A 13129-nucleotide genomic window follows, 5' to 3' on the forward strand; every position below is an offset into this window, starting at 1 on the left:
CCTGGGAGCTGTGGAGGCCACAGGCCCATCTGTGCTCCGAGGCAATGACATCAGCTTTCCATTTTGCCTTAAATGGAAGCTGGCAGCTTCCCTCCCAGGCCCAGCCACCTCTTCCGGACACCAGGAAATCAGTTCCTCTGTTCTCTACCAGAAAGTCCTCAGCTCTCTGTCTCAGCAATGCTCCTCATGATCCTTTTCTCTGATAGAAACTCCAGAGTATCCCCTGGGCTTGGCACTATGCTAGGGTTAATGACTCCATTTCGAGAATAGGACACCAGAAGATATTTTTCATTTCCTGGGTTAGCCACTAGAGTGTAGCCACTGCTTATTGAGGTAGCTCAAAAGGTCTTGAGAATGCAATTGCTTTACACATGAACTGAACCATGATCCATGGGGACATTTGTGTAGGAGGACCACACAGGGAAGTTACAGGATGACACCTAGGCTGGACTTCCCTGGGATTTTCACACTGTCAATTGTTCTGCAGGGAAAGATGGACCTTGGCATGTCACAAGATTTCCTGATTACTTTAAAAGGCATTTTCCCTGTTTTTATTATGCTAAACTTTAGCCAGTGTCAAGTATGCATGGCGTTTAAGGACAAGAGTGGAGGGACTCTTCTCATAGCGTCTCTGCAACGCCCATTACCTGCACATGCGTTGGGAACTGTGTCCCTAGGTGTAACACCATTTCTTTGTCTTCGGTTTGTGGGATAGCCAGGATACTTTGCGTTTCCAGGTAAAAATGTTCCTGGCCTTCCACGTGGACCTCACCTGAAAAGCAAACACATAGGACAATGTTTAGACACAGATTTCAGCATGGGAGCTCCTTGAGTGTTTTGTTTGCAAGCAGTGATTTGTGTTATGAGACTGAGAGCTGGTTCAGTGGTTAAGAGTGCTGGCTGTTTTCCCAAAGGATCCTGGTTCGATTCCCAGGACTCATATGGTGGCTCACAGCCTTCTCTAACTCCAGTCCCAAGGGAACCTATTTCTTCTTCTGTTCTCCTTGAACAACAGTCACACAGATGGTGCTTAGACACACATGTAGGTAGAACATCCATGCACATAAATTGAAACGAAGAAGGAAAAAAAAGAGAGTGATTTGTACTAGCTTGAGGAGCTGGGTGTCGTATCATTTGGCTGAGAGACCTTTGGGAATGCTGTGCCCAGCAGGTTGAGTGACCCTGGGTTAGTCACTTTGCCTTTCTAGGCCTTGGTTCCCATCTGTTTAGTGAGGTGGCTATACATACCATGTGCTCAACTTGAGACTAGTCTGGCTGTGCATCCAGGCTCAGCCATCAACCTGGTGGGTGAATTTGTCCAAGTTGTTAAACCCAATGTTTTCAGTTGTAAAAATAGGCAAGCGAAAACAACAATAATAAGACTGTCCACCTCAGTCAGGTGACATTAACAGGTGAGATAATGGTACATGCTTGAGTCAGGTTCAGCATATTTTATCATGCTGTGCATGACATTAAGAGAGGTATCTGGAGAGTTGCCATGTGATCCTGGGAGGAGAGAATGAAAGTCTGGCATTCTCTAAAATGAGGAACTGTGGATTCCTTCCAGATTTCTGTGGTTTGATGAAGCAAGATATTCTGAAGCAGTGTCCCAGGCAGTCCAGCATCTGAAACAGCACACACACACACACACACACACACACACACACACACACACACACACACACCCACACACACACCAGGAAGGGAACTACTTGTGAGGAGGCAGGAGCCAGAGAGGAAGGAAGGGTGGATGTGAGAGGAAGGGTGGAGTGGAGCACACAGAGTACAGTGGGACATAGAGCAAAGCATCATAACAAAACCCATTATTAAAAAAATCCATTAGAAATCCTCTTTCCTGTTAAAAAGCTCTTCCCCCTAGTTCACTTCCAGAGTGAATACACTGACTCTAACCTAAACTTAAACGTATTTTGTTGACTTTTTTTCCCACAGGAGTCTTATTCCTATGCACACAAAATGATGGGAGAGGGGCTCTCACAGAAATGGTGGTCAGGCATGAAGGCTTGTTTGCCATTTTAACAAATGGAAGCAGATGTTTGGAGGAATATATAGATTATGTAACTACATGAAAAGAGTTTTGAGCATCAGGATATAGTAAAATATGGGGAGAAAAGTATACGGGGAACTAACGGCAGAAGTTTATCTACGTGACTTTGCTGTGCAGACTCCACCCAGGGCTTTCACGTCTGCGATGCTAAGAGTCTGGAGCTGTCTTGTGTCCTGCTCTTCTGGTATGAGAGAGGAGAGAGGACCCTTGGGCAGGGGGATCCTTATGTCCTTCTTTTAGACAGACAGAGAAAAGGTAGCCTTTTCTTGTGTCTACTTTTCTCAGTGGCCTTCGGTTCAAAATAACCCCTATGATAGCATAGCATATTTTAAACATTTCATTTAGTTTTTATTACGTGTGTGTGCGCGCGCACACACACACACACGTATGGTTTATGGGCACTGGAAATACTTTATATTTTGATGTATATAGCATTACACAGCTTTGCACATGTAAAACTCATCAGGTTAGGAACTTACTGTCATTTTAAATTCTCTTTAACAAGCACCTGTGATAGAGTTTCATGTTCTTAGGCTAGATAGATGAGCACCGGCTTCAGAAGCTGCCTCCTCTTTCTGGCTGTGGATGGCCATACGTACCTTCAATGACTTGATCCGCATGTTTGAAGGCACTTTCTACATTTCCTTGTTCAATTTTTTTCTCAGGAGAAAGAAAAGAATTGTGTTCTAGGGCTTGCTGCAGTGGAAAATCAAACAAAAAATAAAATAGTTTTTATTCTAATAAGCCATTTGTCCCTATCTGAATTCTATACTTCTGCTCTGTCAGATTTTACACACGAAGACAATTGGAGCCTGGCGTGGAGTTGAGTAAGCAGAAACTGATTTAGATGTATTTGCAGGCATTGGCGATTTGTTGCTGATGGTTCTTGAGAAGAGCTAAGGGGAGTACAAGGGTGTACAAACTTGACCCCACTTCCAGATGGCTCATTGACTATCCGAGGTGGCTTGCTACTGAGCTGTCAGCTCTGGCCAAGGAGGGTATATGGTGGAGTGAAGAGGTCAAGAAGCGGGAATGATCTGGAATGGACTGGAATTGACGACTTGAATTGGATCCTGAGTTGTTTTAAGTCAATGGTACTTCATAAGTGAGGGGCCAAAGTGAGAATGAGGCCAGGTTGGCCGGGATGTGGGCTCTTTATGGAGAAACAATGGACAATGACAGGGATAATGGAAGGAGGGGTGAGGCAGGCTTGTGAATGGCCGTGCTTCTACGCTAAGGAGTTTTGACACTGCCCCAGAGGACACTGCAGAATAGCAAAGGTGACAATGAGGGTTAGAAATTTAATGTCCTGAGTAGGTGGGCTGAAACGGAAGATGGGAATCTCTTGAAGTGGCCATTATGAAAATAAGTTATTGAGGATGAGGGCTAGAAAGTGAGAATGAGAAGAAAGGAACAGGGTTAAGGGACAGTCAAAGTACAATTAATAGCTAAAGATGAACCTGACAGCGGTTAGAAAGAACAAATCCAAGGGTGTTCAGGGTTGCACCCTACTTATGCTTCTGTCTGTTTATCTACCTTCCCATGACTTCAGCATCAACACACATTACTGAGCATGTGTTATTAGGTTAGCATTTTAGTAGATACCAACATTATAAAACAAAATATAACATATCCTTGCCTTCATTAATGATAGCAAAACCGTATTGACAGCTAACATCTACTGCATGCATTCTCCATCATTGGTGCTATTCTTAACATTTCCTTGGACTTTAAACCCATGTTTAAATTTCTCAATAACTTTTTGGTGCAGGTACTTAAAAGTTTCCAACTGAAGTTTGAGAAGTTTGATTGACTTGCCAAAGTCTCTATTGCAGTTCAGAGGCTGCAAAGGCAGACTCACATGATGAACTCAAGAGGTCTGTCTTCAGTGTTTGTGTGCAATCAGAGAATGGGCTGAGAGGCAGAGGGCCAGGTAGCTGCTGACTGTTGCAACTTTCACGAATTCCACAGTGCTCTAGACTGTCCCACTCAGTGCCTATGGATAGGAGCTCATTTTTGTGGTGCTTACTCTGTATTCTCAAGCTAGGCCATGGTTAGAGGCCACGGGAGAAATGGGTACAGGGTGCTTTATTTTTGCAGATTCCCGCAGATTCCAGCAGAATTGCTGGTGGGAGGAGGAGGTTTAGATAGGAGAGCCTCAGTGTCCTGACTGGAGGTGCAGAGAGATTACTGGAGACTGTACTCTAAACCTGCAGGTGACACTGGCTAAAGTATAGTTGAAGTGTAAATTACTTTATTCTATGGCCCCTCTGGTTGAATCCTGTTCTAACTATGCCTCCCTGGCTACTCCAGAAGATAGGCAGGGTTATACCTCTATTGTGATAATCGTTGGGTCGATGTCGTCATAAGCAATCTTCACTTGTCTAGCTGCTTCCTTTGCATGGGCATAGGTGTCAGCAGCTACAGCACAGATGATCTGACCCACACAAATGACCTGCAGAAAAGCCACACAGTCAGTTAAAACAGACTCAGTGGCTGGGGATGTGGCTCAGTTGGTGCAGCGCTTGCCTAGTATGCATGAAACCCTGGGCTAGATCTTCAGCACCACATAACTAGGTACGTGGAGCACATGGCTACACAATGAGTTCAAGGCCAGCCCAGGATGTGTGGCATCTAGTCTCAAAACAAAGTAAAAAATAAAACAGTTTTCCAAAAGGAATTACTGCCCTCACATTCTTACATTGCCTACTGATGTTTTAGTGACCAAAAGAGAAACCCTTTTCTTTTCTTCTTTCTCTTCTTCCCTTTTTTCTTTTCTTTTGTTTTTCAAGACAAGATTTCTCTCTGTGTGTAGCTCCGGCTATCCTGGAGCTTTCTCTGTAGGTCAAACTGGCCTTAAACTCAGGGGTCCATTTGCCTTTGCCTCCCAAGTGCTGGCATAAAAGGCATATGCCACCACACCTGGCTTAGGAAGACCATTTTATAGCCATGAAAAGCAACTTTGAACAGTGTCTTGAGCGGGCCTGATCAAAGTTGTGCATGCATAGAACTTAGTTACTTGAGTTCAACCATATGCCCTGTTGTGTCTGCCCACACCCCTCATTGTTCCCACAGCACAGAGTCACCCCATGATTCTTATTTTAATGTCTCATGCTTTCCATTGCATAGGTGACTTTCCCAGCAACTGGAAGCCTTCCTTGAGAGGACTTAAAGCATTTTGTTATAATCTCAAGGTAATTCAAGACCTCAGAGGGAGTGGGAGAGTGACTGAGACAACTCCGGGTTCTGGCGAGTGAAACTGTAGTTGCTGTAGCTACAACTAACAGTGAATGATTTTGACACTGGGGCAGTGAGTTAGAAGACAAACCACAAATAGATCGCACACCTCACTCTGTGCAAAGAAAATTTCCCCACTGTGGTTATTATCTCCTGGAACATCCTCGGCTGTAATAACGTCAACCACACCTGGACACTTCAGGGCTTCTGACACATCTAGAGATCTGGGAGGAGAAACATGAAGATCACAAGGTTGCAAAGGAGTACAAATGATTCCGCAGACAGGGAAATCTATGAAGAGTATTACAACTAAATCATGTTGTATAGTCTATGCTGAAAAATACTGGCAGGTGTTTTAACTTTGGGTCACAGATTCACTTATATCTATGCTTTAAAAGTGGTTGGTTCTCCCCTTCATGATAAAGGTCTTGGAGAGATCTGGGATAATAGGGACATACTTAAACATAATAAAAGCTATATACAGTAAACCAACAGCCAACATAAAACTAAATGGACAGAAACTCAACACAATTCCTCTAAAATCAGGAACAAAACAAGGCTGTCCACTCTCTCCATACCTTTTCAACATGGTACTTGAAGTTCTAGCCATTGCCATACGACAACAAAGGGGGATCAAGGGGATACAAATTGGGAAGGAAGAGGTCAAACTTTCACTGTTTGCAGATGATATGATAGTATACATCAATGACCCAAAGAACTCTACCAGGGAACTCTTACAGCTGATTAACACCTTCAGCAAAGTGGCAGGCTACAAGATCAACTCAAGAAAATCAGTAGCCCTACTATATACAGATGATAAAAGGGCTGAAAAAGAAATCAGAGAAACATCACCCTTTACAATTGCCACAAACAACATAAAATACCTTGGGGTAATGCTAACCAAACAAGTGAAAGACATGTATCACAAGAACTTTGAATCTTTAAAGAAAGAAATTAAAGAAGCCCTCAGAAAATGGAAAGATCGCCCATGCTCTTGGATAGGTAGGATCAATGTAGTAAAACTAGCAATAAAAAAAAGTGGCTGGTTCTCACCCAGAAGAGATGATTATCCTAAGTATACTTAAATGTATAATAGACTCTCAATTTGAATGTGAAAAGGTGGATGACTTTCAGTACCAGATGGCACCATGTGCATTTCCTTACGTGATCTTCGCATGGGCCCTGGAACTGGTAACTACAACAAGGAGAAGTTCTTGGTCAATGGGAGGCATGTCGGCAACATATATAGCTTCCCCCGTGGCATGTTTAATGGCCGACTGGTGCATGACTGGGTGCCCGACTGGGTCTTGCTGGGGTTGGCTGGGATCCACACACTGTTAGGAAACAAGACAAGATATTTGACAACAGACATGACAATTGGGTCTGCTGTGTTGGGCTTACTTACAATCAAGAATAACTATAGGTGACTGGATTCCCAAGTCTGCAAACAGAGACTAGTAAATATCTCTTGAGAATGTGGTAAGGGATCTACTCTGATCGCAACATCCTTCTGCAAAGAAGACAGCATTCATGTCTTCAAGGATTCTTCAGTCTAACTAAGTGATTAGAACATAAATGCCCCCCGAAACAATACGTTCTACTTCAGCTTACAATAAAGTATAATTTCCACAACTAATAAAAGGTAATAAAATAGACATGCTCCTGGACATCCAGGGTGACTGCAGCAAAGCAAGGAAGGAGTTAGAAAGGCGTTTAATGCTGAGTATGAATTCAGAGGAAGCTCAGAGATGTACAAAGTAAAGGAGAAATTTTAGGCAACAAGCCTGAAAAAGTAGAGAAGTAAGATTCAGACTCTAATCCCTCCAGCAGCCTTGAATAAACCATGCAAATAGTATATGTTTGACCACATGTGACACTGGCCGGCTTTTTATAAGACTATATATTTACTCATAATAAAGTTGTTGAAAAGAGATGCACATTTATATAATGCATATCTTGTCTGAATGCGTAGATTAGAAAAAAAGTCCTACTCACCTGAAACATCTGAATTCCTTGGGGTGTTCCTATGGGAAAATCATCCAGAGCACTCACGAACTTTTCTGGGATGTCAGGAAACTTCTGGGGATCCTGGAAAAAAATTACTTTGCATTCAATTTTACAACTTGAGCTACTGACTTGAGAAACAAGTGTAGAGACAGAATGATCCAGGTTCAGGAAATGGTTCAGCAGATAAAGGTGTTTGCAATTAAACCTGATAGTCTGATTCTGATCCTTAGGACCAACAAGGTAGAAGGAGACAACTGACTAGTGAAAGCTGTCCTCTGACTCCACACACTCACACACACCAACCAACCAACCAATCATCACTCACTCACTCAATCAATCAGTCAATCAATCACAGACACACACTCACACACACACACCAATCAACCAACCAACCAACCAATCAATCAATCAGTCACACTCACAGTCACACACACAAATCACACAAACATACACACACACACCAATCAACCAACCAACCAACCAACCAATCAATCAATCAATCACACTCACAGTCACACATACCAATCAATCAATCAGTCGATTGATCACAGACACACACACATCAATCAATCAATCAATCACACACAGACACACACACTCACAGTCACACACACAAATCAATCACACACACACAGTCACACACACAAATCACACACACACACACACCTATAAGGAAAGGGTTAGAAGGACACACACTAAAATATTTGTAGAGGTTGAATTGGGTGATAGTATTGCATGTAATTTCCCACCTCTGGTTCAGTTTCTAAGTATTAAAATGCAATTTTTATTATTTCAACAAGAAAATCCCTTTTAAAGAGGAAAGGAGGCAATTTGCTTACCGATAACTTTTCCTCATTGTTGGTCAACCTCAGATGGTACCTTAGCTTTTATCCTATAGATAGAGTAGCATGGCTGCTCCCTTCTGAGAAACTGACTGAAGGGAATAGGACAGAGAAGCCACAGACCCCACCCCAGGCCCGCTCATGGCACTATTCTCAGCAGCAGAACATGTTCCGGGGTCCAGAGAAGCCATTTACCATTTCGTTCAGCCATCGCCGCACTTTGAGGTAGAATTTGAAGAGCAAGCTGATGATGAGGGTCCGTCGGTACTCTACCATGCCACCCTCAGCGGCTGGTGGGATGCGGATCTCCTCCAGCACCCACCGGCAGGAGTCACTCAGCATTTGGTCGTCCCATTGCCTGCAAGGACAGAAGAGGAAAAGACTTTCCTGAGGTTTGGTCTCTCCATGGATGACGTCACCGGGGCTGGATCAGTAACCGCGGGCACAGCCTCTCACAGAGCAAAGCTGTCTGTCCTCTGTCTTCTGCGAATGCCCTGCCACTTTCCGCTGGGAACTGAAGGAGCAAGAGCACCTTGCCAGTGCTATGCTTTTGGACTTCAGCCTCCAGACCACTGGTTCTCAACCTATGGGTTGCGACCCCTATACAGTCCAACGACCCTTTCACAAGGATCACCTAAGACCATCGGAAAACACTGATATTTACAGTACAATTAGTAACAGTAACAAAATTATAGTTACGAAGTAGCAAAGAAGCCGGGCATTGGTGGCTCAAGCCTTTAATCCCAGCACTAGGGAGGCAGAGGCAGGCGGATCTCTGTGAGTTTGAGGCCAGCCTGGTTTGAGTTCTAGGACAGCCTCCAAAACAATACAGAGAAACTTTGTCTTGAAAAACAAAACAAAATTTAAAAAACCCCCAAAACCCCAAACAAAACAAAAACAAATAAAGAAAAAAACAAAGTAGCAAAGGAAATAATTTTACAGTTGGGAGTAACCACAACATGAAGAACTGTCGTAAAGGGTTGCAGCCTTAGGAAGGTTGAGAGCTGCGGCTAGACCCACAGGTCAAAATAAAACGCTCCCCTTTATGAGTTACGCAGTTGCCAGTGTTCGTTAGAGTAACCCAAAGTGTGTTACAACAACCAGGCAGACACAGCACCGAACTACTGGGGCAAGGAAAATTGGGGTGCCCCTCTAGTTACCCTTCCTTCCTTCCTTCCTTCCTTCCTTCCTTCCTTCCTTCCTTCCTTCCTTCCTTCCTTCCTTCCTTCTCTCCTTCCTTCCTTCCTTCCTTCCTTCCTTCCTTCCTTCCTTCCTTCCTTCCTTCCTTCCTTCCCTCTTTCCCTCCCTCCCTCCCTCCCTCCTTAGTCTTTGAGCAGGATCTTACACAGCCAAGACTGACCTCTGGAATGCCATTCTCCTGTCCTTGTTTCCTGAATGCTCCACCACACCAGGTCCCTTAGCTTTTATCAGCCTCTGATCTAACACTTGCCAAATGTTTCTTTCCGAGTATCCTTAGTTCTTTCTTAAACCCTCATAAGCCTATAGTATGGATTTGCTAAAAATCAAAGGTTTCTGAACTCTGCAGTTCTGCTTTAAATCCTGCACTTGATTGTGTTTGTATCGTTTTCAAACTCCACACTCATGCCAGCATTGACAATGGCAACTGTTCACACACAGTGAACAACAGGTAAGGGCTGAACTATTCCACAAGTGGACACTCTCCATGGTTGTCTTGGAAGTGATGGTTTAATTCAGTATCTAAGGAAAACTGCATTAAATCCCTCACTGGGAATGAACACAAATGGATAAATAAAACTTGTGTGAAAACTCTAGTTGAAAAAAAAAGCCCACAAAAACAAAGCCAAAAAAACTTCCTACGAGAAGAGTGCCAGGAACAGGGCTCTGTGAACTTTTGAAGATTCCATCTTCTTGATGTAGCTTAAACACACTTTTTCATCTTCAGGATTCAGTATTGGAGATGTCTGCTTATTTTACAGGTTAATTACTTAAAAATAATACCTACTTAAGCAATGTGATTTCTGCAATAATTGTACAGAAACCTGCAATAATAGAAGAATATGTACTTTGAAGGGTGAGTTTTTGAGTAGTTCTTAAAATTTTCTTCAGAGTTTAAATATTCAAGATGGAGATATAGTTTATATAATATTTATATTATCATATATATTATTTTATACAAACACAAAATATTTATATAACTATTATTTGATATAAATTAGAAACTATATAAATATGTGTTTATAAAACCTCAAAAACATTTATACATGACATACTTATATAACAAATGAAAATATTTATATTTATAAAATCTCAGAAAGATTTCCACAAGTATACTTTTAACGAAAAACATTCAGACAGAAAGGCTTGTGCATGGTGTCCCAGGCAGGCTGTGACTTTACCTCCCGATGAGCTGCGTGCAGGTTTGTCTCGCAGAGACCACAGTGGGGGCAACACTTCCGAAGAACATCCGAAGATCCTTGATCGTGTTTGTTCCCTCTTCAAACTCCACACTCATGCCAGCATTGACAATGGCAACGGAATTTTCCCGACGTTGGGCGAGGCGGAGTCCTGACACAAACTGCCACTAGAGATAGAAAAACACTCAGAAGGGTTGGAGCATGTCACACAGCAACTATGCTGATAACTTGGGGTGTATGTGTGTGTGTCTGTGTAGGTGTTTGTGTGTGTCTCTCTGTGTTGGTATTTGTGTGAGTGTACACACGTTTGTGTGAAGGTGGGGGGCAGAGGTCAACATCAATGTCTTCTTCAGTTTTCTCCATCTTACTTTTTGGAGACAGCATCTCTCACTGACCCTGGGGCTCACCAGCTGTCCGGGGTGTCTGCCTGGTGAGCTTCTGGGATCTGCTTTATCTCGTGTGCTGCTGCTCAATGCCAGACTGGGGCCACAGACACAGACATATGACATCACATCTGCAACTTCTTTTTTAGTGGGGGTGTTGGGTCTTGAACTTAGATTTTCACGCTTGCCATCCCAAACACTTTATTCACTGAGTCATGTCCTCTGCCCTTTTGATGATTATTTGCAATAAAGACCCTGCAAGTGTTTGATCACATAGTGATGGTAGCTCCCATGAGTACTGTCCTGTGTGTTTCATGTGTATCAGTGTTTAACCCTCAACACCTATGCTCATTTCCAATTATGCAGGCACGAGTCAGCGGCCTGTGCGAGGTCACAGTGAGTGGTGGGACTCACGTTCTAGTTAAGCTACAGGCTCTCCGCTGTTCATGGCATCACCTGAGGCCATGAGGAAGTGACTCAGGTGTCTGGGTTTTATTTGCTGTAAGAAGAAACTGGGGGTGAATCAGACTGCTGAGTGAGGTGAGGGCAAAGACAGGGAGATGCACCTCAGATCAGCTACCAAAGCCTCTCTTCGTTTCTGTTTCAATTCGCTTTCTATAGAAGTTTCATTTGAATAAAATCCCTTTGTTAAAAGAAAAATCTGAGCATCCTTGGTACACATTGTCTCCAAAGTTGCATCCAGGTCTATGCCTGTCTTTCTAGGCAGACTCCTATTACTGACTGGACACACTAACCCTGAATTGGAGACACCTCTTCATGTGGGAGGTGTCTTGAGGCTGCAGAGAAAGTCAGTCATATACTGCAGCCCAGCCAGCATGAAGCATGCGCATATAGAAAGTTCTGGAAGAGGCACTGGAGACACATAAATCATCTGTGCCATGTTGGGAACTCTCCTGTTCCTTCCTACTTCACCACATTTAACTGTCTCCTTATTGATCCTTCGACCCTTGGCTCTCTCACAAGCAATCTGTGCAGTCTTCATGCTGGGTCACCTCTTTCATATAAGCATTGCCCGGCTGTAAGCTTTCAAAGGCGGCCATCTGCTGAACCTGCTGCGCACTCCCTGCTGTTCCCATCTGCTCCATGCTAGCTCTCAGTCTCATGTCCTCTGACGCTATGGCTGGTCTGGCCTGCCCACCCCCTTCCCAGTCCTCTTGCCTGGAAGTGTGCCCTCCTCCCCACGATATGCAGCCTATTACAGGCCGTGCTGGATCCCTGCTGTTGTGTCACTTCACGTGTCATGCCCACCCCATCCTCCCAGCTCCAATACACTGACTTCCAGGCAAGAGCTTCTCCAGCTCTTACGACCTCTCACTCCCTGGCCTTGGTGATTCAGTTCTGTTTCCTATTTCAAGCCTTTCCCACTAGACTTAGGGAGCTTGGGGGAGGAACCTCTAGACCTTCTAAAGTCTTGCACTGTCTTCCAGGCTGAGCACTGTGCTATAGAGTAGTAGGAACTTAGTACACAAATGATTACACATAAACTACCTAGTTCATAACTATTGGTGATTGACAAATAACTTCATAATAAAATTTCAGTTCACTAGAAAATTCTACAGCTGATACCGAGTATGAATTTACGTACTCCCAGCTGAGATGCATTTCATCTATAACCATTCACTCGTATGGAAGCTCCCTATTTTTGTGCAAGGCCAGTGTCCCTTTAGGCACACCCTGAAAAGTCATGACGTGGCCCTTCTGTGGAAGCAACTGAAATGGTCATCTGGGACTCAACCCCTCACTTTGAGGGGCCCCAGACTCTCTCAGAAGCAGTCATCTACAGAGAGGTTCGTGCCGTTTGGAAGCGCAAGGCAAGGACATGTGTAGGCAGGCAGGCCCCTTACCTGGGTGGAGTAAGGAATGAAAACAGACAGCACCACCTCTCCTGGCTTCAAGCTGGCCTCCTCAAGAGACCCCTCGAAAAAAGGGCCATTTAAAGGGAGCTGCCGTTCTCCTTCTGATAGAGAGAATGATCCAGATTAAGACACACTTGTCAAACGGGGGACTACACAACAAGCACTTAGAATGTCTGGTGGAATGAACAGGTGTGGGCTGGGAGCCAGAGTTCAGAGTTCTAGCCCCAAACCTGTGCTGCCTGAGGCAAGTCATGGAAACTTTGGGGCCCAGGTTTCAGAACGGCAGTGTTGAACCAGATGAGCTGAAAGTCTCAACCCATTG

General features: G+C 44.0%; 1 protein-coding gene across 1 annotated transcript in view; it reads right to left on the reverse strand.

Annotated features, from left to right (window-relative positions):
• LOC101823544 (aldehyde oxidase 4) overlaps positions 1-13129 on the reverse strand; it is a 53320-nt gene that overhangs the window by 15428 nt on the left and 24763 nt on the right. Inside the window, exons 13-21 of the mRNA XM_040753582.1 lie at positions 12796-12908; positions 10530-10714; positions 8347-8509; positions 7298-7390; positions 6467-6636; positions 5412-5526; positions 4398-4520; positions 2665-2761; positions 648-772 (exon numbers count right to left, since the gene is read on the reverse strand). Of these exons, the coding sequence (XP_040609516.1) occupies positions 648-772; positions 2665-2761; positions 4398-4520; positions 5412-5526; positions 6467-6636; positions 7298-7390; positions 8347-8509; positions 10530-10714; positions 12796-12908 (1184 nt within the window). The remainder of the gene's footprint in view (positions 1-647; positions 773-2664; positions 2762-4397; positions 4521-5411; positions 5527-6466; positions 6637-7297; positions 7391-8346; positions 8510-10529; positions 10715-12795; positions 12909-13129) is intronic.

This window comes from Mesocricetus auratus, unplaced genomic scaffold (genome assembly GCF_017639785.1).
Source record: "Mesocricetus auratus isolate SY011 unplaced genomic scaffold, BCM_Maur_2.0 Super-Scaffold_100010, whole genome shotgun sequence".
Taxonomy (NCBI): domain Eukaryota; kingdom Metazoa; phylum Chordata; class Mammalia; order Rodentia; family Cricetidae; genus Mesocricetus; species Mesocricetus auratus.